Raw genomic sequence first — 26,262 nt, 5'->3', positions numbered from 1 at the left:
GGAGTTGCTTCCTGGTTAGCAATTCGTTCATCTGCGTGCTTGTCATCGGGCAACTTTGTCTTCGGCGACTTTAACTTGGACATTTGTACAATGGGCTTCAGTAAGTCGGCCGCTACTGCCAGTTCTCGTTTCACATCCAATGCGGCGTATGTACTCCACCGATCATGGACCGTAATAGCTGGAAGCACTTTAAACCCGTGTCCGGATTCAGCTAAGCGCATAATGTGGCGACAAGGTAGGCGATGGCTTTTGTAAAATAAGCAGGTGCATGTCCAATCAATGTCGTGGCACAGGAAAGTTTCGTTGTTGCAGTGAACTTTCCAGCATGAAACAGTTTCTGCAACTCGTTTGCACGATGCGTCCACCATCAAATTCACGAAACGTTCCCACTCCGTTTTCACTTTCGCAAAAATATCATCTGACAGCTTAGTTGCAACAGCTCTTAAGAACTTAGGCACTGTATTGGGTACGCGCAACATTGAGTGTTGTTGTCCAATAGTCAAAACGATCTTCTGCACCACCGTGATTTGATGCTGCAACAGGCCAGCAATATTCTTGTCAATTCTCGTCTTGTGCTCTAGCAGCATCTTCACTTGGTTCTAGTTCGATTCGATTCTGTTGGTGGTGGTATTGCCCGCGGTGAAGACCTTTCCTCTAGCAAAATTGGCCCACATATCCCGACAGGAATCCCAGTTTTTATCGAATAATCAAAGAGTACTTGGCGTTTCTCGTCCTTACAATGTTGACGCAACGCATCATAGTGAAAGTTGTACCGAAGATGAGAAGTGCTAATCAAAACACACAGATATAACGTTAGTGTACCCCCCCCCCCCCCCCCCCCCCCAAGTGGAAGCATACATACCTGTAAAGCAACTTTGTCATCAACACCAGCAATTCCTCACACTGGGAAACTTTTAGGCGAAAAGAGGGACGTCTCATAACCTTCTTCCAGTAACTGATCGCGTGAAATTGGCACAAAGTATCTTGGCCCTTGGGAAAACTTCTTTTAGCACGCCCCACTCCACGTAGTCCTTATCAATCACGACAGACTCAATTCGCCTCCAACCTGGATTCTTCTCCTTGAAGTAATTTAATATCGTCGACAGTGTCAGGGCTTGCTCGTTGAGACAAACGAAATCAAAGACAGGGAATCCTCTGCCCGTAGCTGTCGTGACGACCAAACTCCCTGAATAACACGATAGGAAAATGGAGCCGTGTTAACAAACTGAAGTTGCTGTATGGTAAATAAGATTGCTATACGAATATCGATAAAGTTGCTAGAATGATCTCTGTACGCACCCAAGTGATAACCCAGATTATTTGTGCCATGCGTGAAGTCCATCGCTAACGTCTCGCCCCACTGGTCGAACATAATCTTCTGCACTTTGGTCTGCATAACAATCGCGGTCGTCAGTCCCAATTGATCTTGCAGGACAAGGACATCGCTGTCGTCCAGTTGACGAAGAGCATGCAGCATGTTCTTCAAGCGCTCTTCTGAAGAATCATTTCCCATGATGTTGCGAATGAGGTTGCGGGTCTGTTGTGGTGTAACTTTGCACCCTATCACATCGAAAATTGAAGCAAGGAAAGTGATCCAAAGAAACGTGTTAAATAAAATATCACTCCAAAAAATAAGCGCGCTTTACTCACCAATTCGCTCATTCAAGAAATTTGCAATGTGCTTGGAAGAAACTCGTGCGTCCGCCAACGTTTTCACATCTTCACGGTCTCTTTCATCCAGCGGTAGCGTCTCAGTTGTCAGGTATGACGAAGCTTGAGACGCGGTCGTAGGGTGCGAATGGGTATGGTTCTAACCATAAAAGTGCAAAGTTAGAATAGCACGGTAAACGTACACCGTTACCGTACCTCGTTAATAATCTTGATCATAAATTCATCGTCATCTGTCGAAGTCACAACAGCAGTGAACCGAGCACGGCATCCACAGTAATGAGTCTTGCGGTTGCGGTGGCCTTTCGAACGATAACTCTGCGAAACACCGCGGGTGCAGCGAAATATCTTGTGTGCCCATCGAAACTCCGTCGGTACTGAGTCGTCGTGAGTGCTACAAAGCAACAAAATAACGATCGTGTTAGACATAGCCAACTGAATACAATGAAGTATACATACCTATTGTAATGCACCGTCGTTTGAGAACTGCGGACCCGAAACTTGATATTGTTTTGCTGCATGTAGGTCTCAAAAATATCAGCAAATCCCTCCCAGTCTGCGATCGGGTGGGATGGAAAAGGAGGGACAACGTTGACAATATCATCGCCGTTTGCACGCATAGCATCCATTTCCTTCATGTGCTTGCTGGTACGCTTACGAGGCGTGTATTCCGGCCGCGTCGAAGCTGTTAAACCGCTGTCATTGTCTCCGTTTTCGCAGCCATTGCCTCTGGCATTTTCGTCACCTAACACCTCTTTGCGCTTCTTAGAGGGTGACGGCTCGTGTGGAGAAAATCGTCGCCTTGGAGATGTTTGATGTGGTGAATATTGCCGGTTGGCGTGCTGGGCAGCCGCCAAAAGCAATAGTAACAAGTGATATCAGGCCCCTAGTTTTACAGCGCAACCATACCGTTAATGCAACAATAACAACTATACCGGAAAAGCTTCCACTCGTCTTGCTCTTTTTGGTTGCCTGCATCTTCCCTGTGTGACCTGACCATCAGGAAATACGACATATATAACTTGCCGCTTCCAACTCAAACAAGCAGATGTTGTCGTACCCAAATTTGCCGATTCTTCTGAGTCGTCAGAAATTTGATCATCGTCTCCAGCCTCGTCCGCGTCATCTGGAATGAAGTCGGTGTCGCTGCTGTCGTCCCGCTCGATGTCAAGCGTAGCATACATGTCGTTTAGCTCGGCCTGCTTCCGTTTTGGCGTGCTCCATCCTTAGTACATGTACAAACAACGTCAAATAACGCATACATCGATAAAATCAAGCCGAGGTCATCTTACCGGTTGACGCGCCATTCTCTGCTTCAGCCATGGGCCCCCCTCGCTTGCGCGTAGCGTGTATGACGCCTCTCCACCGCTGTTCTCGTGCTCTCCGCGCCGTACGCGTCCAACCTCCGCCAGTCCGGTGACTGGATCCTCCCCGTCCAGCGATTCTGAAAATGAACGGCGCTCAAAGCAGCGAACTTAACAGAATCGTATTTAGAAGGGCTAGTACGATACGAAGTACGTATTTAATCGAATATGGTAATTTAGAGAAATATATTCTCCTGAAATTTTTGAAACCTTCATACAGCAACATTACATGTCTCATATTCGTGAAAGCAACCTTAGGTAAAGGTTGCGGGAACCACTCCCCTCCAGGAGAATGCGGTCCTGAAGAAAGCTTCTGTAGCGGGGCTACACACCTCCTACCTTAGTTCAACATGCACTAATGGATACATTCAGGTTGACCACTCCACAGGGTGGTCCACATTCATAGCAAAGACATATGACTGGTAGAAAGTAACATATTTCTACCAATGAGAATCATTCAATAGATAGGGGTTCTGCCAGCCATCCGATGGCAGAACCTCTCATTAGAAATATCAGTTTTAGGAGGAAACCCCATTTACAATCAATACAGTTCTCATTTAGCACCAAAGCTATCGTTCGGTCCCTTTATCTAGGTTTAAGTATACTTGCGGATACAAGTATACTGAACTTAAGTTAAATACTCCTACGCTTCCTCATACACGTGCGCACACGTATAAGCTTAAGTAGTGGGTATAAGCAGACCCATTACAGCTTCAGCTCTTTGTTGCGCGAGTGAACAAAAGAATGGAAAGTGAACATGTATTCCGGGCTAGGAGCCTTACTGCGGTTCCTCCTTGGTTCCTTTGTCACTAGAATCTTCCTGCACAGCTTACCCACGAGAGGTACTTCAACCACAGCTCCTCTGGCTACATCTTCCAACACGTCTCTCCTCCAGTCGGAGAAATTCCGCTTGCCCAGAACTCCACCAGCCAGCTTGTCCCCGTCCGCCCCCAGTACGTTGTCGCGCTCGCAAGTGTGCCAATAGCGGAAAGCGTCGCTCTCGCCACCATTCGGGTGTACACTGCATCACGACGCATCATACCGAACGCCATACAGAATTCGAAAGTACGCTGCCCAAGAATCGCCGTCCGCGACTAACCCCATCAGAGAAGTCCCAGCTTCGCATGCGATACCAGAAAGGGGAGAGAATTACCCAGCTACATCAAAGCACGGGACACGCCTGCAGCACGATCGACTCCATCGTCCACGCCCAGCCCAAACAAGACGAGTTGGAGTGAGGTAAACCCTGTCGGTGGACCCCCATGCGTTTCGTGGTGAAAATGCTGAAACGAGGTCTTAAGCATCACACAACCCCAATCGCTCAAGGACATCGCAAAGATTATGGGGGTCGACCGTCGAGCATTTGGCCGCAAAAATGGAGCAGGACATACTGTGTAGTAGACTACAAACTACAGCTGTAGACTACTGGTTTTCTCGCGACGAAGCTGCAGCTCAGAAGCTCATCAATTTGCTCGACGGCGCAGAGACCTCAGTAGATATTGCTATGTTCATCTTGACGCATCCTGAACTGACAGACGCTATCATCCGTGCCTCCCAGCGTGTCACGGTTCGTGTTCTCGTTGATCGGGCACAAGTCTCCGAGAAAAGCTCAGCTATGATAAAAAAAAAACGGAAATTATGCTGCCCATGTATTCTAATCCATGTATTGCCCACGTTTTAGTTCAGGTATTGTCCACTTTTTTTTTTAAATTTGAAAATTACTTACGGAGCCATTTCGATTTGACGCGCGGAAGCACACAGGCCACGAATTGAGAGGCTGCCCCCCCCCCCCCCTCCCTCCCACACACACACACACACACACACACACACACACACACACACACCAAGCCACGCCGCCCCTGCCACCGCTTCATACGCCAAGGCCCCGCCTCTCTCAGCCCCACACGACAAGGCCCCCTCCTGAAGCTCTCTGCTCTCCCTGCGCCTCGGAGCTGTCCCAAGCATCAACCAAGCCACTAGCTGCGCTCACGTCAAGGCCCCCTGCTCTCCCTGAGTCGCGGATCTGCTCCACGCTCTGCGAAGTCACCTGGATACCTGCCCCCCGCGCGTTGAGACGCCGGCACGAGGCACGTGCTGCTTTGCTGAAGGTAAGAATCTCGATACCCCGTAGTGGTGTTGAGTGCATGCATGTAGAGATCATGTTTTGGCTATGATTTGTAGCATTGGAACCATGGCGCGGACCAGAAACACGGACAAAATTCAGAAGCGCTTGAGAGAGGAAGAGAGACAAGCGAAGGCTGCAGTGGAAGAGAAGCAAGCAGCGGAGGAGAAGCTAGCAGCGGAAGAGAAGAAAGCGGCCGAAGAGAAGAGAGCCGCTGAAGAGAAGAAAGAGGCTGAGGAGGAGGAATCAGCAGCGGAGGAGGCTAAAGATGAGAAGGAAACATGTAGCAGAGGAGGAGAGTGATGATGACAGTGAGCGTGGCGACCACAGTTCTGGAGGAAGCGTCTCATCTCGAAAGCGATCTGTATCGGAGAGCTCGGAAGAGCTGCACTTTGTGCCTGCTATGAAGAAGCATCACAAGTCATGGACAAGCCTCAAAAGGTACGAGGAGCGCACAAAGACGGTGTTAGTGACCAGTGAAACCCTCAACGATCGATTGAGGAACGATCGTTTGAAGAAGCAGAAGAGATATCTTAACAAGCCTGATTCCGAGATACCGATTGTGCCCTAGGATATGGACCCCTATCAGCGACACTACATTTGCACTCACGGCTGGAAACCACGAAAGCGCTCGACTGGGTTGCGTTCCGTTCAGCGAGTGATATTTACTGGGTCCAAGGCGCGGTTCGTCGTCCAAGTATATGAGCGCTCGGCTGGGAAGTGGTGAATCGAGATTAAGCTGGAGTTCTACGGCCACAACCATTACGTGTCTATAGAAGTTTTCCGATCATATCCCAGTAAGTGCATGGTTCCATCGGATTCTCCTATAATGAGCAACGTGGAGCTACTCGTGACTAGCGGAAGCAAAGCGACCAGGGTATACGATTACATTCGCGACAACTCCATTCACCGAGTGAAAATGCGGGACGATACAACCTCGTGACGCGCATCAAAGCAGCAGGTTCGCATGGAGTGTTTGCACCGTCGAGGTCATGTGTCGACTAATCTAATGATTGCGTTCGTTTGTGTAGGTGACGAACTTTCGGACGAGGATCAAGTGGCTGAACTTCTTGTCAACTTCAACTTGCAAGCAGAAGGGAACGTGTCGACGGTGAATGAAAACGCACGAGGACATACGGCCGTCATCTCCATCAGATCGCAGCACATTCGTAAGCTTTATCACCGTTTTTCGGAGTTGCTGCTGATCGACTGCACTCACAAGACCAACAGGTACGGTGGCCATTTCTTTCTTCCTTGTATTGTCCATGTAGTGGCCATTTAAACGTCATGTACTGACCATGTATCGTACGATGTGTATTGGCCACGTTTTGGCATGTTATCCCAGGTACAATTACCAGTTGTGTACATACATGGTGATGGGCCAGTTCAGGAATGGTCAGCCGGTGCAGCATGCGGTCATTGAACGCAACGCAGATTGGCATATGGTGAAAACGGTCGAGCACTTTCAGGCATTTAATGCGTTGGAGGCTACGAAGGTCATCGTTGTGGACAAGGACCTGATGGAGATCGAGGTGTTGACGCGCATGTTTCCAGACGCCCAAATCCTACTTTGTCACTTCCACGTCATTAAGTGGCTCGCTTCCGCTGTTCGTAATGACAAAAAGCACGGTACATATCCTTGTGAAGTGCTGACACAGCTGGACTACTGCGTGGGGAACATGGTGTATGCGAAGACGGACGAAGAATTTCAGAACCATGCTGACGAATTCAAGTTGCTTGCTTGCCGCGGTGAACGCGAGGCACTATGGACGTACTTCAGCAAGAATTGGTCTGCGAAGAAGGAAATGTGGGTCAGGGCGTTTCGCATGGATTTGCCCCACTTCCGATACTGAAGCCATTCAACCCACGAGTACCGAAGTCAGGGCGACCGAAGAAAAATGGGGCTGCTGCCGACTCGAAGCGATGCACAGAGCGGAAGAAGTACAACTAAGGCAGAAAATTGAGACAACTGCTTCGTGCGAAAAATGTGGTGGAAATCAAGATCTATCTTGAGATCAACAGGCCTCCTCTGAGCGAAGTTCTCTCGTTTTTAAACACGGTCGAGGTCCGCTTCTGTGGGTATGCCAAGAAGAAGACGACTGCAACGCTGAGCAATTCAGCCGGACCCAACGCCAATGCCGTTCCGACTTCCTGAGGCTATGGTAACGGCAGCCCTCATTAACCCCTTGAACGTGAGAGCCTGTATTATACACGATAAAAACAAACGCCTAACGTGTACAATACAGGATAAGCTTTTTATACTTCATGTTTGTAATGAAACATACAACAACTAAGTCAACGAGGGGAAGGTGTATCACCCTATCCCTTTTCAGCCTATCATGCAAGCAGCGTGACTTCAGTTTTTCTATTTATTGAGTATCAGAGGAACGTGTTGTGTGCACCACATCGCAAATAAGGTGCCACAGGAAAACGTCGCCCACCACTCATTTGCCACCATTCAAGAAATCGCAAGCTGCTGCAGAAATGGCTTTTCGAGCGCGTTGGACGGAGCTGGTGAAGAGCGGCTGGACGTCAAAGAAGCCCGCAGGCTCTCTTTCTAACGAGTTCACGTACATTCGGCCGGGGAAAACGAAAAAGGATGCCCGTGGAGTTGATGTTTTCGTCGGCGAGGAAGAACTTATGCGATATTTGGACCGCATCAACCTGGGTAAGCCGTTCTGCTCTGTAAGCTTGCGTGTGAAAAGAATTTTGTTTTTGACGAGTATCTGTGTGATGCAGAGGCGCTGAATAACAACAGTCAGGCGACTGGGAGGCAACAGACACAGACAGCCGAGCAAGATGACCGGGAGTTCACCGACGCAGGCTCCCATAGCTTGGCGGACAAACCAACTGGTATGCGCTGCTGTTATCGTGTATGTGTACAAGTTAGAGTGGCGACTAATCCTGGCTTCTGCTGCATATCGTGTATGTGTGATAGGGGCACAGAGCAAGAAGAGCCAGGCGAATACAGAGTCTGTTCAGCAGGACACCTGCGACATCACTGTTGAGCGCTTAGAAGGCGTGGCTATCAGCTCACCTGGTACGCGTGGTGTTATCTTGTATCGTACCTGTTACATTGGTGACTTATCCTGTATTTTGTTCGGTATCGTGTCTGTGGTATTGCAGAAGGGATTGGCAGCGAGTACGATCGTGGTCGACGTTCACCGAGTTTGAGGCGAGAATCCCCTCACGTGTCTGCACCCGAGAGCGATCAAGAAGATGTGAGTGAAGGATCCAACTCAAATAGTACGCTGTTTTGTGCAATATTCACTAACATGGACCTCTATGCATGGTTCAGCAGAGCCACTCGAGCGTAACTTGGGCCCTGAATTCAGTGAAGCGAATGCGTCGGAAGAAGAAGATGTAAACCAATCCGACAATCAACAACGAAGATCGAGCAGGATAGCAGAGTATCGTTCAGGTTGGTGCAGCCTGTATGTACACGATAAGGATACACGTTAGTCACACGTAACCTGTATTGCTTATGTGTCATGCTGTAGCCGATGCTAACATTCTGGAGGGTACCGAGAATCCGGACGAGTATACCGCATTAGACTCCGACGGAGCGAACGATGATGGAGCCTCATTTGAAGACGACGCATCTGATTTTGAGGATCCTTGCTATCCGGAGGAAGAGGAGGAGGATGATGAACTCCCAGAGCCAATCTTCGACCCAGCGCTGCTAGCTGCGGTTGTCGGTGTTGCCCAGATTACGAGCGGCACTATAAGGGCTGATATCCTTAAGGACATGGCGGTGAATGGCTGGTCTAAACCTGTATCATACAGCCCATACCCTTACCTTGACCAGCCATACGAAGCTCGACCGTCATCTTCAGTCCGTGAAGATTACCCACGGCTGTACGAAGGTGACTACGGTCCTTCGCCAAGGGCACTGGAGGCTGCCCTAACTGCGTCGGGTGCCTTCTTTTTCTTCGTCCAGCCACGCCTATGGGAGGAGATAGCAGATGCAAGCAACACCTACTTCGAGGAGATGCTGGATGAGAGGATGGAAGGGCAATTGGAAAAACAACTTCGGCGCGAGAAAAAGCGACCTGGATTCAAGAGCAGTTCACGCGAGCAGATAAAACACAGTCTACTGACGACGCCGGATATAACGGCGAGGGAGCTGTGTGTATTTGTCGGGCTTCTCGTTGCACGAGCGATTGCACCAAACAAGAAGAAACTCGAGCATCATTGGAAAACAACAGATGAAGGGGCGATTCCACGTGGGCGGTTTGGTCAGTACATGACACGTGACCGGTTCGCGCATGTCTCCCGCAACCTCCATTTCAGCAGCAACAGCGATCCGCGTGCTGCCTCGGACCGCGCGTGAAAGCTACGACCAGTGATTGACGCTCTTCAGCAGCGCTTCCAGTCTGGATACGTCGCGCTTCCCGTAATGGCGTTTGACGAGGCCATGTTGCCGTCTCGATCCTCGTTCAACCGAATGCGCGTCTACATGAAGGACAAACCTCATAAATGGGGAACCAAATTGTTCATGTTGTGTTGTTCTTCTACAGCATATTGTATGCGGTACATCGTGAGCGTGCCCGAAGGCACGCTCATTTTTGTTTTTTGGTTGCAAATTTCTCTTATCCTGTATCAGACACATTTCTGACATCATTATCCTGTATGGCACAGGTTCGAAGTGTATTGCGGGAAGCGGCAAACCGATGGAGATGCAGTTTCGACGGACTACAAGTCAGGTCCGGCGGCTGTTATTCGCAACTTGCTAGAGGAGTTCGGCCCGACAGGCTCGCATGACATGCGCCTGGAAGTTACAGACAGGTTTTATTCATCCCCGACGCTTGCAATGCAGCTACTAACACTCGGATTCTACAGCATCGGCACGGTTATGATAAACCGCCGCGGCTTCTGCAAGGATATCATCGTCAAGAAGAAAAAGCGCCCTGCAGATGTGCATCGCGGTACATTCACGGTTGCAGAGTCCCGGTTGGTGCCCAGCATAAAAGCCGTTTGCTGGTGGGATAACCGGCCAGTTCATCTTCTGTGCGCTGGTGGAAGTGTCGCGCTAGACAGGGTTGTTCGCCGTGAGAAGAGTGGTCAACAAGCGGAGGTGGTATGTCCGAGGGTCTTGAAGGACTATCAAACGTACGTGGGCGGAGTTGATGTACACGATCAACTCCGCCTACAGCGGTAAGTTCTGTTATCCTGTATATACATGTTAGTATGGCTGTTTATGCTGTATTGTACACGATACCTGCAGATACTCGCCCCAGCTTGCGCTAAAGTACAAGAAGTACTATAAATCGCTCTTCCTGGGGTTCCTCGATCTTGCCATCGTGAATTCTTTCATTGTATTCAACAAACGACGAGCTATGGACAACAAGGACAAGCTATCCCACGTCAAGTTTCTCAAACAGCTTCACCTGGAGTTGACACAGCTTCAGGAATCGGATTGGGACGCATTGCGAAACAGGCAAGGTACGCCGACGAAGCGAAGAGCGCAATCTACCAGAAGAGCCCATGTCCCGCTGCAAGTCGACGAATGGCGTCCTGGAAACGGCAAAACCGGGAGGAAGAGGCGTCAACGTGCGTGCAAAGTATGCTCCTTGCTCAAAGGAACTGACGAGTCAGAAGGAGGTGAGACAACGCACCACTGCAGCACATGCAAGCTCAAGACGACCTCCGAAAAGCCCAAAGCCTCGCGTGTGTACCTGTGTACGAAGGTCAAGCACACGCATAACGGAGAGTCAATCTCGTGCTTCGAAATCTGGCACAGACACTGGCGTAATGGTACGTTGCTTCCGCCATCCCGCAAGAAGAGGAAGATCAGGGCCCGTACGCCTGCTGACAACGAGGAGTCCAAGTCGAGTGAAGAGTCCAGTAATGAAGGCTCCACCAGCCACCCGAAGCGCGCGCGTCCAGCTGTCGCTGCACCGACGAGTTGAGCATCTGTTTCGTCTTGCCGGAACATCTTACTTTGAGTATACTGTTTTCTGCATCTCATTCCACGTGTTGTTGATCTCTACATTTCGATTTTTTTTTTGCAAAAGCGCGCGGCTTTGGCATGTTTTCTGCGCGTCATTGGACGTGTTGACGCCTTAGGCTGTATGTCGAGGACACATTACTGTGGACAATACACGATAATGACTGAGCTGATCGCTAGGTGTTGGGTTTTGTTGCGACTATCCACTATACACGATAAAGAAATATCCTCTGATTTATATGGTAACCCTTTCCCTGAAATACACGATAACGACATATATTTTCGGCGGACAGTCGCAGTGAAAATGCTTCGCGTTTGAGGGGTTACAGCAGTGGAGAAGGAAACTGAAATGCAGGACGTTGGGACGGAGGTGGATCTTTGTTCTCTCGTAGATGGAACAACCCGTGTCGATTCTGACACCGAATTGTGCTCGGTCCACATCGAGGGGGCAGGTGACTTTCGAAGAACAGACTCGAGGCCATGAAATACCTGTGGAACATGGCCAATACCTGTTCTCGTGGAATGCAATGCTACTCGTGGCTCATTAGCGAGGTATACGTCCCTTTCTCGGATGAAGGATCACAAGCGATCGCAACTGAGATCTCCAACGCCTGGCCAGAAGACAGCATTTCAGGATTTAGCTTCGACGTGCACTGGGCGCACATCTACTGCGGTCCGGCGTATGGTTCAACGACATCATCATTCATGCTTTTCTGGAAACGCTTTCGCACAAGTACAAGAAAAGCAAGACGATTTTCCTTCCACAGCAGAGCAACCCGGCACCAGAGAAAGGTAAACGCATTCCCCAAGCCACGCTCAACGCGCTCGAGACGACCTCTGAAGACTTCGTCTTCATGCCGATCAATTTGAACCGAAGTCACTGGGCGTGCATCCTAGTAGACATGACGAAGGGAACACTCATGTTGCTACGACAGCGTGGACAGCCGTCCTCACCACAAGCTTCTGTCGGAGTTGGCATCGGAGATGGTGGCAAGATCGCTGACCGGGTTCACGCACATCGCTGTGCACAACCCGTTGCAGAAGGATAGCAACAATTGCGGTCTCTTCGTGTGCCTCTTTTTCTGGAAGCGATGGAAAGTCGTGGGGAGTGACGACACAGAGGAAGGCCTTGCTCGCAGACGCTGGCAGATTCTGCATGCAGTTGTGAACTTCGACAAGGAGAAGAACGAGGATGCTAGCAAGTAGATCTAAGGTCTAATCCATGAGCATTGCAATACGGACATTTTCACTGTCAACGTCACTTTGCGTTTATGTATTGACCAGAATTTTAGACATATATCGTAGTGTAAATTGGCCATGTGTGCGGAACCTGTATTGCCCAGGGTTTGAGTAAGTTTTGTGCATGCAGATGTTTTGAAAGGCCAAGCAATCAACGTTATTATAGTGTACGTGTCATACTGTCACTCTTTAATAGTTTAGCTGACTTCTTCGACATTTATAGCTGGACAGATTGAATGGACAGGCTTAACCGACAACATCCACGCACTCTCACTCTCCATTTTTTTTATCGTCCATGTTTTAGACATGGCCATGAACAGGTTTCTTAACGAGAATTTATTCCATATGACTTCTGCTTCCGTCATTTAAAAGAAACCTATTTTCGCTTCGTTTGAAAAAACATGGACGTTACCCACTTCCAAATCAGCCACCGAAGCGTCACAGCAGCCGGGGGTCGAGAACAAACCGTGGGGACTGGGAGTGACCCACACAGAGCGATACAGTCAAAGAGGCCACCGAAAGGACCCTCGAGAAAGATATCTCTTGTTTAAACTATACGCCCTTATATTTGAAGCACTCCGAACTTCCGCAGTGCATCAATGGGGGCCCAAGCTGATCCGCCGGATCCAAGCCCGTCGCGGGTGGGGACTGAGGTCCGCGACGAGGCTCAATCTACTACGCCATCGAATCAAGGTGCACATGCATCAGGTGGAGTGAATGAACCACGAACTGGAGAGGACAGTATGCTCGTGCGATCAGGGTCAACTCGAGATGATCCCAATGATACAGACGAGGACGAAGTGAAAAAGGGATCGGCTAATTACGCTGGAGCTGGATTTAAGACGGCAGTGTCGTCGGAGCCCCAGAATGAACCGACAAGAGAGGTTGAACAGGAAAACCAACCAGAGGATGATGAAACCAAAACAACGGATAATTCTACTCGCCGAGCGCCGTTCCCAGTTTTGTTTGATCAATTTCTTACTAATGTGGGAAATAAAACCAAGGACTGGAGCCAACTTACTACACAAGATCGGCAATTAATGCAGGAGATGTTTAATGTGGTCTTTGCACTGCATGAACAACAAGTATTACCGGCAGACAAGGAACATCTTCCGATCTTGTTATCGAGTGAGCTGGATAGTGTTTTTCGACTTTTCTGGGCTGAAGTGTTTGGACAAGGAGCTACCTGTCAGCAGTGGAAAAATAGACTGCGTGATCTGACAAAATCGATCTATGACTCGCCTCGATCCCTTATGGATACGATCGAGCTACGGGTGAACTCGCTGAAGGCTCGGCCTACAACTTCTACGAATCCATGGGAATTGAATCCGCTGGTTCAAGGGAATCAAGAGCAGGAAGATGAACCAATGGAAGAATTCGACACCATCATTCGTTTCCGGACTGATGTATACAGAGCGGAGGAAATTGCAGAGATGCGAGCTGCATATATGGCGGAGTATGATTTTCCAACTAAGCTACGGGAACCGACTGAACTGGAGAGGAAGATAACGCAAGGCTTGCTTGAAGGAAACATTTTAGCTCAAGGCTTACCGCAATTTCTTAAACGCACATGTGACAACGACTTACTTCGAGTTATCCAGAACACGATCTATATTCAAGTGGAAGGTGAATTGTATATTCAATTGCCAGCACAATTCCCTGTCTACCCAGACTTTCAAACTCGAGACAGGCTGGTGGGGGCCATTCTACAAGGGGCCAAGCGAGTTGGATTTGATCAGAACCGATTGACTGAAATGCTAGGAGAGACTAAGCAAGTTTGCTACAACCCTCAACAACACTCAGTACACCTCTTCTTCTGGACACGCGAGTCATCAAACAAATGGTCGCAAGTGTTCAAATCGATTCCTTTCCGCAACAGACGCTTTCTGCTGCTCAACCCACGTCCGATGGATGGAGACCCCCTGGATACTCCAGCGCAAAGAAGAAGTCGAATGTGGGGACGTCAGATTGGATCAGATGGTATTCGAAACGAGCAGCGCCACGAGAGATACAGAGTGAAGCTTTTAAATGTGTCTCGATTCATGGATGAAGCAGCATTAGATGCTTTCATTAGATCGAAATTCAACGGAAGCTATGTAACCTTTCAAGAGCCCAAGTATGGACGGCAAATGTTTCAGACTGGAGTTTGGGAGATTTACTTCCGTTCACCAGCTTGTCCTAAGTTCCTAGAAAAAGTCAGATTCATTAACTGGATGGGTACAAAGATACTGGTGCATCACGTGGGCAAGAACCCTGCTCCACCGTGCTACAACTGTGGAGTTCCAGGCCATACAGTGGTTCAATGCCGAGCCCAACCAGATGCGTGGTCTAGAGGCCATAACTGTATCGCAGTTTCAACGCAGGAATTGGCCCATGTCGTGCGCCGAAAATCTACAGTGACTAGTTTTGAGGAGCTAGAAAACATGTGGGGGGCGATGAGAAGCTTCCATCCCAGTGACCAACACGCAAGGCAACACCATCAGACAATGGAACCAGTGCGCACAACAGATGACGTAGAAACCCCAGCACGTTGCCGTCCGACGGAAGCACGAGTAAGTTCATCAGACTGGAAATATCCTACGCGTAACAAAACGTTTCGCCCGGGAAAGACAGCAGCTGAAGGATACAATGAGGTGATCAGTGCGGATAATATGAAGGGAACGGAGATAAATCAAACGAAGGTAGAAGTTGTGGATCTAGTGGAAACGGCGATGAGTGACGAGGAAGATGAAATTGAAGAAAAAGTGGCGCCACCAGCAAAAATATTCCTTCCTAGATCCGCAGCGCTGACGAAGCAGAATCGCCTGATCATCGAAGCGACCCACCGAAACCAATCCCGCTTTGATAAGGGAGACACGATGCTCATTCAATCCATGGATATGGACAAACTTGATCTAGCGACAGGATTTTCAGTTCTCAAATGTTGTGGTTTGAGTCCGGTTGAAACACCTGCAACTGGCAATTGTCAGTTCTACGCAGTCGCAATGGCGCTGCTTAACAAAACATTTGACGAGCCAACAGCTACATCTGCTATCGAGAATATGACGGTCAAATTGAAAAAGGGGATTCAAATTGCAGCACTCCAAGGCTTTGAAGCAGAATTTCCGCATGCCATTCGCCAATTAATTTTGAAGGCGCAAGATGAAAACGCAGGAAATCTTACCGTCAACGAGTCTGAGGCTAGCCTAAAGGAATACATTGAGGATGTGTGTACTTCCAGCTCTGCCCGGACGGCCTTTATTTCACAAGCGTTATGGGGGAATGATTGGACACTCAAGATGTTAGCTAAGCTACTGCAACGTCCAATATATGTGGTGGTTGGACACGAGGGTCTGGAAAACCCTAGTTTCCAGGTGTTCAAGCCGATTCATAAAAATACTACTACCCATGCGCTAGAATCCAGTGGAGAGTTTAACTATGCGTGGAAGGAAGCCAAGAGTTGGATGGCACTTCTTCAGCAGGACTGTCACGGGTCCGAGGAGTCCAGAAAGCGACCGATAGTGTTATTTTACGGGCCACAACATTATGCGTGGTTGAAATTAGGCGAAGCGCCATCGGATGATGTGCTAGAGGAACTGGTAACATCGCCGATTCAGGTCTGGGAAAACGCATATGATCAGGATGTAGAAATGTCATCTGTTGAAACAGACTCAGAAGCAAAGGTGAACAGTACAGTTAGTAAGCAAGTAGTCGTCAAGAACATGCCCACAGATGAAAAAGCAACGAATTCAGTGGAACCGGAGCGAGAGGATTTATGCGACGTGACACTACACAGTGAAGAACGTCAGAAAGAATTGCGTGCGTTCCCGACACCAGGACCACATGGTCTATCTCCAGGACAGCAAAAAATGCTCATTAATGCTGACTGGGAAGATGACGAACAGGTCGATCTAATAGCATCTGCGCTTGGTGAAACAAAAGATACCCTCAAGGAGTGGCAAAACAGATTGTTACACGAGGGTATAGACAGAATAGACACTCCGGACGAAAACGACATTGACATGATATCACTGGACACCTCGGAGTGGACACCAGACAATGGTGAGGTTGGTTATGGTCCTGATAAAAACCGATCTCCTGTAGCTCCTGTTCCAGTTGATCCACCAGACAGCCAGCATGCTCGATTCACTTCTGGAAACGGAAGGCGCAGTGAGAGTATTAAACGAGAAGAGTGGAACGCTTTGGAGGTAGACTGGAATGATTTGTCCAATCTACCGTTCCCTCGATTACCTGCTGACAAAATGAAGTGGGAAAATGCTGTTCAGGCATACCCTTACGAGATGCTTATGTGGTTGCAACGCATCGACTCGCCAGAGTATGTCTTGAGAGCACTGACACTGAATACCATCATGACCTGGACACGGCAGCTCCGAATCGATTGCCTTCTTATCGGGCTAATTGATCTTCAGTCAGAAGTTGCCAAAGCAAAAGACACTGGGATAGTTTTTGATGAAGTAGCTGTTAACTCACTGGAGTCATGGATCTCGTTTATTCGGGATCAACGAGCTGGGATGGAGGATGATGGCTATATTCACTCAAAGGATCTGTGGAGTAGCCTAAACAAACTAAAACCAGACAAAGTACCGCTGCTACAAGCCTGTCGAAAAAGTAAAGCAGAAAAATTGGCTAGACAGATCCTTGCAGCGTATGCGTATGCTCCGGAACTAGCTTCAATGAATGACCAAACCGAACCCCCTATCAAGTCACTGGCGGAGATATTGGATCAATTTCTACGGACACTACAAAATAATGCTACGGTACAGCGAGCCTACTACGGCAATGATTCTGATGGAGACTGGGCTGCCTTAGAGTCTCTTCTGGCGGTGCAGCAATTGCAAGTTTCTCCACCGGAAGGGATGGAGGAATAAAGATCTTAGTATGATAGATACAATATCTTCATCTGGTTCAGACTTATACACAGAGTTGCAACAAGTTGCAGATCTGTTTTGTGCATCTGAATCAGTCAGCAGAAAAGGTAAACGACAACGAATCGAGATACAAATCATCACACAAAATTTACAGGGCTTTAAACAGGAACGCCGGGCAGGTTGGCTGCGCGGGTGGAAACAATGTACAAACAACTCACCGGCAGATATTATTTTTGTACAAGATACGCATATTAAAACGAGGGAGGAAATTGAAGAGATAAAGACACTATGGAATCGAGTTTGGGGAATCACGAATTCTCGACACCCTCTGAGCTATTGGACTATGACGAGTGAAGTCTCGGGAGGAGTGGGGATTCTCATTCAACCACGCGTGGCAGAACAAATTATTCCATGGAGGGAACAGAGTTGGACAAGCAGACAAATAGCAGTAAGTTATCACGGATGGACACTCATGAACATTTACGCACCAAATGACACAAAAAGTCAGCGCAGTTTTTTCACGGGACTTCACGGCTGGGCATCAAAGGCAAAGTCATTGATTCTCGGTGGGGACTTTAATGCAGTGCTTCAGCCTGCGCTAGATCGTCTTACGGATGCTCGGCCAAGTACGAAGTCGAGTGAAAGTGTAGAACTCAGTCAGCTAGTAGATCACCTTGATCTCCTTGACGCAGTGCTGCTCACAACACATGCAGATGACGATAATACCCCTGACCCTTTAACACATTACAGTTTTTGGAGAAACCGATCTGCAAGCCGTCTGGACCGATTTTATTTGAGTGTAGACTTGGCCGGAATGGTGCAGTGGGTGGAGGCACGACTACCAGCCAGCAAATCGGACCACCAAGAAGTCAGAGTGTGGTTAACACTACAAAAATCTAATAAAAATCGATCGACAAAAGCGAGATATCCCATTCCCACTGCTTCCCCGGATTGGCTTCGCAAACAAATATCCAAGCGTCTACAAAACCTAAAGGCCACATTCTTACAACAAAGCTGTCCAGCCCGAGCATGGGATACGTTTGCGCTTCAAATGTCAAACATGCTTCGAGAGGTGGCGAAAATGGATAAAAAGCGTACGACAGCTTATTACAGTCGTGTTCGTGCTAGCCTTCGTCGCCACGCGGAAACACGAGATGACTTACAAAGTATTGCTAGAAACTGTCTTGTTCGACACGGCCAACGTACATTTGGACGAGCACTACAACCAACAACGAGCAATTTAAAGAAATTTTACAAGCGGCACGCAGATTGGCAACGCGATCAAACCATATCTAATATTCAGCCATCTCCGGGGCATTTTTACCCAGAAGCAATGCCACTAGCAGAAAAAATGGCAAGTGAATGGAATGATATCTTGGGTGGATCCCATTCCTCCGTAGACCCATCAACGATGCGGGCAGACCTTTGCAAATTTCAAAGCGTACCCGAATCACACAAACTAAGCAAAACAGAGAAGGATGATCTTGTAAAACGCATAACAGAGACCGAAGTACTGCGTGCCATTGACCAACTCCCGCGGGATAAGTCAGGGGGCACTACAGGACTATCGCATGATTTCTACAAGGATTTTAAAGACAGTATGGTAGATTGCCTTACGCTTGTTTTTCAAGCAATTCAGAAAGGTGCTGCAGTTCCGAAGTCTTTTTTAGATGCTGTCGTGGTTCCATTACGGAAAAAGGGCGATTCGAGTAATGCAATGGACTACCGACCGATTTCGTTGCTTAACACAGCTTACAAAATTTTAGGACGAGTTTACGCAGAGCGAATACATCGATTCTTGCCGAGGATCATCAGTCCGGATCAGCAAGGTTTCGTTCGGGGACGCCTAATGACTAAAAGTGTGACGATGGTTCAAGCCTTACTTCGAACAGTTATCAACGATCCGGAGCGGGATTGGGCTGATTCCCCAGCTCTTCTTGGTCTGGACGAGCGCAAAGCGTACGACACACTGGATCGGAACTTTATGCTGACCGCATTAGACGAATTTGGATTTCCTCAAGGATTTTTGGATGTTCTATATAGTTTGCACACTGGAACCACTGCAAGTTATCTGGTGAATGGAGAAGAATCGACTAAATGGGAAGTGAAGTCTGGAATCCGACAAGGTTGCCCTCTGGCACCGCTCCTGTTTATCATAGCAATTGATTTTCTAGGACGAGCGATCACAGCGCATCCGGATATAACAGGACTGGAAATCCCTGGCTCCCATGGGCGTAAGCACGTCTTCAATGGTTTCGTAGATGACTGCACAGTATTTCTATCAGCTACACGACAAATTGAGCCACTTAATGACATTCTCCAGATATTTGGGGAGCTCTCGGGATTAAAAGTACAACCAAAAAAGAGTATACTCATACCCTTAAACGAAGCATGGACCCAAACAAGGTGTCATGGATATCCCGTGCTGGCGAAGGGAGAAACAACTCGGATACTAGGCTACCACTTTGGAGTTCATGATACGGATTCGTTGAATTGGGAAATACGCATTCTCAACGTGAAAAAACGCCTCCAGGTTGCAACGCAAGTAGCGAATTCGGTCAAACAGAGAGTCATTTTATTTAATACGGTGGTGCTACCAGCGATACTGTTTACAGGTCAGCACATCCCGATTTCGAGAAATACATTACGGCGATTGGAGCAGCTCCAGAAACGCTTTATATGGAAAGGTACAACTGCAGAGATTAAGGCTAGGCATAAACTTGCACCAGGCCTGATTTTTGCTTCGGAAGAGCAAGGCGGGTTGGGACTCCAAAACATTGAACAAGCATTGCAAGTCACGCGGATAAACCAAGCAGAGCATTGGATACAGAGTACACCCGACAATTACCAGACAGCTTGGCATTCCCTCGCGCATCCAACTCTAGATGCATCGAGAGATTGTTGTGCGTTTAATCCCACATCCAAGTCCCAGGCGCAACAAGGCCGTCGGAAAAGAAGATGGGGAACACTACCAACGGTTCAAGCCCTTGGACGTCTTGACTTATGGGCAGACCAAACAATCCAATTTAATTTTATAGATGACCGTTTGGATCTTGCATTACAAGTGGAGGAACTACGAGAATCAATTATTTGCTTCTGGATTCGAGGAGACACGCTTAAATGTGTATTAAATCGAGATAATGATCGGCCAGATATGACGATGAATACAGACTATTGGAGGACCAGTAAATGGAGTAATAACGCCTGTATTGTAGATGACAAAGGAAAACCTTTACGCCCGCAAGATTTCCCCCTTTTTCAACCATGTTCGTTGATTAAAATCAGAGTTCAAGAGGAATCGCCTGGGGTTTATGTGTTGACTCCACCGAGAGGAACACGGGCTTTCACAATCAGGCACTACCGTCAGCTTAGGCGATGGTGCGCTAGCATATTTGCCTGCGTGCCATCCGAGGTTTGGACATCAGAGCTGACTCCTATTCACCCAAGGCAATTTCCCTCACTCACAAAAAAGTATATCTGGCGTGCACAATCCGATGGCACCGTAATTGCAACAGTAGAGGAAGATCCACAATCAACAGTGTTATGTCTTGCGCAGAATCCCAACGGTTGGACTTGGTCGATCGTCTATCGAGATCTGGATGACAGTTTTGACAAGGATGTACAAGCGCTAGAATTGAAACAACGAGTATCAGGACTAGCATTTGAGACCACACCTCATCTGCACCCAACACCTTGGGTGGCACCAGCATCAACGAAGGCCGACGGGCTCCGCAGAACAATCCGAAAAGCCCGATCCAAACGCCTGAGACGACAACCTAAATTTTCAATTCAACGAGTACTTGACAAAATGACAACTGGAGCCAAGACGCATGTATGGGCACGAGCAGTGCAATCACAGCAGCCTAAGCAAATATGGCACCAAGACGGGATCCTAACAGACTTTCAAAGGTGGACGATTTATCGGGTATGTACACAATCATTGAACTTGTATCATTCAGGCTGGCCGTCAAATCGAAAATGTTCACATCAAAAATGTTCAACCACTCCTGAAACTATCGAACATATACTATGGGACTGCACTCGAGCACAGGATGTGTGGCAAGAATGGCTCCCCCAATGGGTAGGACATTATCTGCACAGGGCCGAACTATCTGCTCTACTCCCACACCTTGCAGCTCGAAAAGCGCCGCCTACTTCGCCAAACTTCCTCGCAGAAGCAATGCAGAGCATACCAGACTGGGGAGAAGAGAGTGAAGCGGCAATGCAAGTTATATGGCTCATATGGGCAACGTGCACTCAATGCACGCTATGGTTAATCCGTAACCGAGAGATATTTGACAGCGAACAAATCACAACACAGGAAGCAAGGCGGATGTTGTGGAAATCGGCTGATTTCCAGACCCAAGGAGTGATTCGGGGAATGACATCTCACACCCCAACCCAAGCATTAGGTTTTCGCGTCGCTCAATGTTATGCTGTGTTCACGGCGCTGACACCTGTGAGTTGGCCGATAGCACTGCATGAGTGGCATGTCCTATTTCACTCCGTGAAACGAGCAGATGCACTGGGAAAGCGAGGGGTTTGGGTTTTATTGGGACAAAGTCCACCACGGGTGGAGTGGGTGGGCTTTTTTCAAACTGAGCACGAATTAGCAGGAGTTATAGTGACAACACGGATGATATTAAGAGCAACCCGACAGCTAAAGCAAGAGACTCTCTTGTCTACAGTAAGACTCATTGTACAAGGGTCACAAGTAGACATAAAGGCGGCAAGAGTGAACCAGAGCATCGGAGCCATCGTGGCGGATACGGCATCAACTGTTTGGAAAACAACACACAAGACACTACAAAAAGCGGTTGCAGCATTACTCAAGTCGCACCAATTGGCAAAATATACGAAAGAGGTGCTCTGCCACGACAGCGTACCTGCAACGATTCGGATCCGAATCCAAGACGAGCTGTTGAAAACCAGCAGCGACACTGAGCCACAGAAAGGATTATCAATAAGGCAAAGCCTCCAGCGATACCAGGACTCTATAGTTTCTTAGCTAAACACAAATAGAGGACCTCTTAACCCCCCCCCCACATGGACGTTACCTGACGATACCATCATCAGCCTAAAAAAAATGATCTGAAAAACGGGGTCAACGTATTTCACGCAGGTCGCGAGTCCTGGTTGGAAAGCTGAGACGGAGGAGGCAAAACGCTAACTGCACTCGCCTTCTGAAGTTGGATGGACTCCACCAATGCATACCATGTTGCACTGGTGCATGCCAGGGCACAGTCAAGATTTTGAGGATTACGCTACTCCTCACCCAGTACTTCACCGCGCTCGCAACGGAGTCCCCTCGGCCAGTCCCGGGTGTACCGGAAAACATCGCTCTCGCCACCGTTCGGATGTACACTGCTTCGCGACGCGTCATGCCGAATGCCTACAGAACGCGAAGTCCGCTGCCCGAGAAACGCCGTTCGCGACTAACTCCAGCAGAGAAGTCCCAGATTCGCATGCGATACCAGAATGGGGAGAGAATTGCCCAGCTGCATCGAAGCACGGGACACGCCCGCAGTACGATCGACGCCATCGTCCACGCCAAGCCCAATCAAGACGAGTCCAAGCCCGGTAAACCCTGTCGGTGGACTTCGTGGTGGAAATGCTGGCACGAGGTCTTTGCGTCACGGAAACCCTATCGCTCAAGGACATCGCAAGGATAATGGGGGTCGACCGTCGAGTATTTGGCCGCATGGAGCAGGACATACTGTGTAGTAGACTACAAACTACAGCTGTAGACTACTGGTTTTCTCGCGACGAAGCTGCAGCTCAGAAGCTCATCAATTTGCTCGACGGCGCAGAGACCTCACTTCAACATGGAGATGCTCAACACAAGATCGATTCGTGTTACACTTTGCAGTAGAAGGGCAGGTCGTACTTTCATCCGCCAACGCATGTTCTCTGTGAGACTGCAGTGATCGGCCAGGGCAAGGGGCTGGGGAACCGGCAGATGCATTTTCTCCCGAACTTACACCGGCGTAAGGCTCGTCCAGAGCATACCCACCGAGTCGAATTCCTTGCCACAAGTACCATAGAAACCACCAAGCTGGTAGTTCTTGGGGGCAGAAATCGCTGGCGCTAGCCGCGTCCAGCAAGTCACAGCCGAAGAGCTCGGCGTTCACGTTCAGCACGATTGGTCGCGCCCAGCTCATTCTCGCGGTTTAACGCGCGGCCAGTTGATGACTGCGGGGTCAGAGAAACCTGCGCCCGATTCCTCCGAGATATATACATGGGGTGACTCGCGGCAATGCATGGTAAAACAAATACCTTCGGCAAGTGAGGGCTAGGTGGCGAATGCATTGGACGAAAAAGCTACTCGAACCGACCGGACCACTTGGTAACGCACGCCACGGTAGTGAACGCGTCGTCCGAGTCCTCGTCATCTTGGGGACTGGTCTTGTGCTTGGTCGCCTTGCTATTGGCGCCATCCTGCGCGCAGGACACGATGGAGATTTCCCTCGAGTCTGCGTCCTGCGATATCCGTATCTCGGCGTCCGGGTTGAAGGGGCGCAGATAGCGCAGCAGCTTCGACTTGAGCAGCTGGATGGGGCCCGTCTCCACGTCTCGAGCGCCGTACTTGGCGAACACCTTGCTGGACTTGACCTTGCCGTTGATCACGGCGGAGCGGACCTTGTAGTGCACCGAGTCCAGGCGGGACATGTAGTCGGCGATGTTTTCCTGCGAGAGAGACACACAGTCAGCAACGGAAGCTACGCATCTACGTTTGCAAAGTCGATGACGCACCTCAATCCACAGGCGGTGCCAGTACTTGCCGCGGTAGTTTTCGTCCAGCTGCCTCAACTTGAGGGAAATGATCTCCACAATGTGCTGATGCTCGAAGGGCAGAAACGGGATGACCTGAACACCGCAAAGCAACACACAAAATGGTTAACGTGGAAGACTCGACTCAGTTGCCTTGTTGCAGTATCCACGCACCTGATCGATCATTTTACCAAAGTCTAGTCGCTTCCACTGGTCATCGAGAGCTGCCTTCACGACTCTCTCAAGTTGAACGGTAGGGATTTCTTCGCGAGTCTCGTACTGGATCATGACCTGCTCCATGTCCGCAACGCCAATGTCGGACACTAGCACGAAAATCACCTGCATGTGCACTATACGTAAGCAATCCAATATTTCTCCGCTTTCAGGCCCGTTCAGAGATTGACGTACGTTGGCAGTGTCGATGTTCTTGGTCACTCCGTGCTTGTAGTAGGAGAATTGAGAACTCTCGCTCACAGCCTCCATCAAAACTGCGCGAACATCAACCACACAAAATTAGTTCTAAAAAGATATCAACCCAAGAAGCTAGCTGCATGATGTCCGTACCATCAAGGGTATGCGGGATCACCTTCTGCACTTCGTCGATCACCACGACTGCCTTCCCTGAGCAGTGGTGCAAGTGTTCCGCTAGTCTGCAACCGAACCACGTCAGCAAGCGCAAGCTACACTATCTAGGCATATCATACACAAGATCACTGAAACCTACCTCGTCTTGATCTGAGTGTGATACTCCGAAATGGGGTTCGTGAAGTTGTCGCTAAAGTCTTCTCCGCTGCCATGGCACAGCACCACAAAAGTAAAGTCCGTCAGTACCTGAACCCCACCAGTTCTCCACAAACCCAAACTCACCGGAACATGAGGAGCCCCGACGGCACTCTCTTCTCGCTATTTGGCAGCTTTTTCTTGCGTTTGAACAGCGCTTCCGCGATCAAGTTGGACATCTCCGTCTTGCCTGTGCCGGTCGGGCCCGTAATTGCCAGCACTAGCGGCGCGCGATCCTTTGTGGACGTCCGTCTAACACGAAGAACGCAGCAAATAACAGTCAACAGAATTCTCATTCTCCACCTCACACGCGCTTTCCGTACGAGAATTCCCAGGCCTCGATGGCCCCCACCACGGACTCCACAGCCCGTTCCTGGCCCTTCAAGTTCTCCATCAAATGGTTTCGAACCGCCTGTGACGGCTTGTCCGCGAACGTGCACTGATCTGCTAGCAAACGGTAGCGGGGAGAGTGAGAAGCTACGTTAGACAAACCTCTTGGATACATTCGACGTACAGCCCAGCCCCGTGTGGTACATGGCCGCTTCCCAGTAGTCCTCCCATCGCATTGCGAACGCGCACACACTGGGCAACAAACACGCAGCCATGAGCGACAGCAGCAGCGCCACACGCCGCCGGCAGACACTAGCAGTCGCGGACATCTTCGCTTTGGCTTGACCTCTGACAAAAAAAACGATTTGTTCGACGTCGGAGTTTAAACATTTAAACGTGTTGGTTGTACAACATGTATTATTACAACACCTACCTGCTATTGAGCACGTTGAAGTGATGCCCGGTGCTGCCAGCTCTCGCTTCCACGCACAGCTCGTGATGACGGACGACAAGCGCAGACTGCGGCGCTCCAAGCGACACGGGGAGTTGGTGCTGGGCGCCGCCAACCAGAGCGTGCAGCTCGTGTACCCTCGGCTTGGACGCTACTTCCAGCGCAAGTTCGAGCAGCCGCTCAAGTGCGTTCTGGGCAGGCAGCTGCTGCGCGTCTACTCCAGCAACGGCAAGCGCAGCTTCACGTAAGTGGCGACTATAATATTGTAAAATAATTAGATGTCTAGGATATAGAGCTCATCCATTGAAGGTGTCGACTACTGTCCGAGGAAGATGCGGCCAAGTGTGCGGAGACTTTGCGAGGCTTTGGAGGTGACTGCCAATGGATTATGACGGTAGTAGGATGGTGCTGACCTTTGGGTGACTGGTAGTGGAGGTCATTCATGTTGGAGAGGCCATGTTGTCGACGGCGGAGTCTAATCGCACTTCGGTCCGGAGTCCGGATGCCGCAGTCGTGGCTGGTACGTGACAAATGATGAAGATCCTCTCTGCGTTGCTCATCGATGCTGTGCAGGAGCTGAAGCTGCTTTGCGAGCTGTCCGAGAGGCGTCACTGGAATCGATTCAAGCCGAGATCCGCGACTACGAGGATTCGTCTCAGCTCCAAGTCGACACGGAAGCTGTTGTGCGTGCGATGTTCAGCGCTGAGCATTGACTGAAC

The 26,262-nt window shown here is 49.3% G+C and overlaps 5 protein-coding genes across 5 annotated transcripts; 4 read left to right on the top strand and 1 right to left on the bottom strand.

Annotated features, from left to right (window-relative positions):
* Window positions 1–5,223: 5,223 nt before the first annotated feature.
* On the top strand, window positions 5,224–5,457 carry KRP23_6874 (uncharacterized protein; the record flags this gene model as incomplete). The annotated part of the gene is made up of 1 exon (XM_067892117.1): window positions 5,224–5,457. The coding sequence occupies one exon, from the start codon at window positions 5,224–5,226 to the stop codon at window positions 5,455–5,457; it is 234 nt and encodes a 77-aa protein (XP_067744028.1).
* A 2,337-nt stretch (window positions 5,458–7,794) lies between these two features.
* Window positions 7,795–8,521, top strand: KRP23_6873 (uncharacterized protein; the record flags this gene model as incomplete). Its single annotated transcript, XM_067892115.1, has 5 exons — window positions 7,795–7,822; window positions 7,894–8,007; window positions 8,093–8,194; window positions 8,281–8,375; window positions 8,453–8,521. The coding sequence occupies 5 exons, from the start codon at window positions 7,795–7,797 to the stop codon at window positions 8,519–8,521; spliced, it is 408 nt and encodes a 135-aa protein (XP_067744027.1).
* A 1,972-nt stretch (window positions 8,522–10,493) lies between these two features.
* Window positions 10,494–11,066, top strand: KRP23_6872 (uncharacterized protein; the record flags this gene model as incomplete). The annotated part of the gene is made up of 1 exon (XM_067895877.1): window positions 10,494–11,066. One exon carries the CDS (start codon window positions 10,494–10,496, stop codon window positions 11,064–11,066), a length of 573 nt encoding a protein of 190 aa, XP_067744026.1.
* Window positions 11,067–23,532: 12,466 nt separating this feature from the next.
* Window positions 23,533–25,421, bottom strand: KRP23_6871 (Torsin-2A; the record flags this gene model as incomplete). The annotated part of the gene is made up of 9 exons (XM_067892114.1): window positions 23,533–23,898; window positions 23,965–24,078; window positions 24,157–24,321; window positions 24,391–24,470; window positions 24,547–24,632; window positions 24,707–24,772; window positions 24,850–25,014; window positions 25,086–25,206; window positions 25,277–25,421. The coding sequence occupies 9 exons, from the start codon at window positions 25,419–25,421 to the stop codon at window positions 23,533–23,535; spliced, it is 1,308 nt and encodes a 435-aa protein (XP_067744025.1).
* A 127-nt stretch (window positions 25,422–25,548) lies between these two features.
* On the top strand, window positions 25,549–26,256 carry KRP23_6870 (uncharacterized protein; the record flags this gene model as incomplete). The annotated part of the gene is made up of 4 exons (XM_067892113.1): window positions 25,549–25,787; window positions 25,853–25,914; window positions 25,974–26,063; window positions 26,117–26,256. 4 exons carry the CDS (start codon window positions 25,549–25,551, stop codon window positions 26,254–26,256), a joined length of 531 nt encoding a protein of 176 aa, XP_067744024.1.
* Window positions 26,257–26,262: the final 6 nt, after the last annotated feature.

This window comes from Phytophthora ramorum, assembly GCF_020800215.1.
Source record: "Phytophthora ramorum isolate Pr-102 chromosome Unknown Phyram_PR-102_s0006, whole genome shotgun sequence".
Classification (NCBI taxonomy): domain Eukaryota; phylum Oomycota; class Peronosporomycetes; order Peronosporales; family Peronosporaceae; genus Phytophthora; species Phytophthora ramorum.
This window is presented reverse-complemented; position numbering and strand designations above follow the sequence as displayed.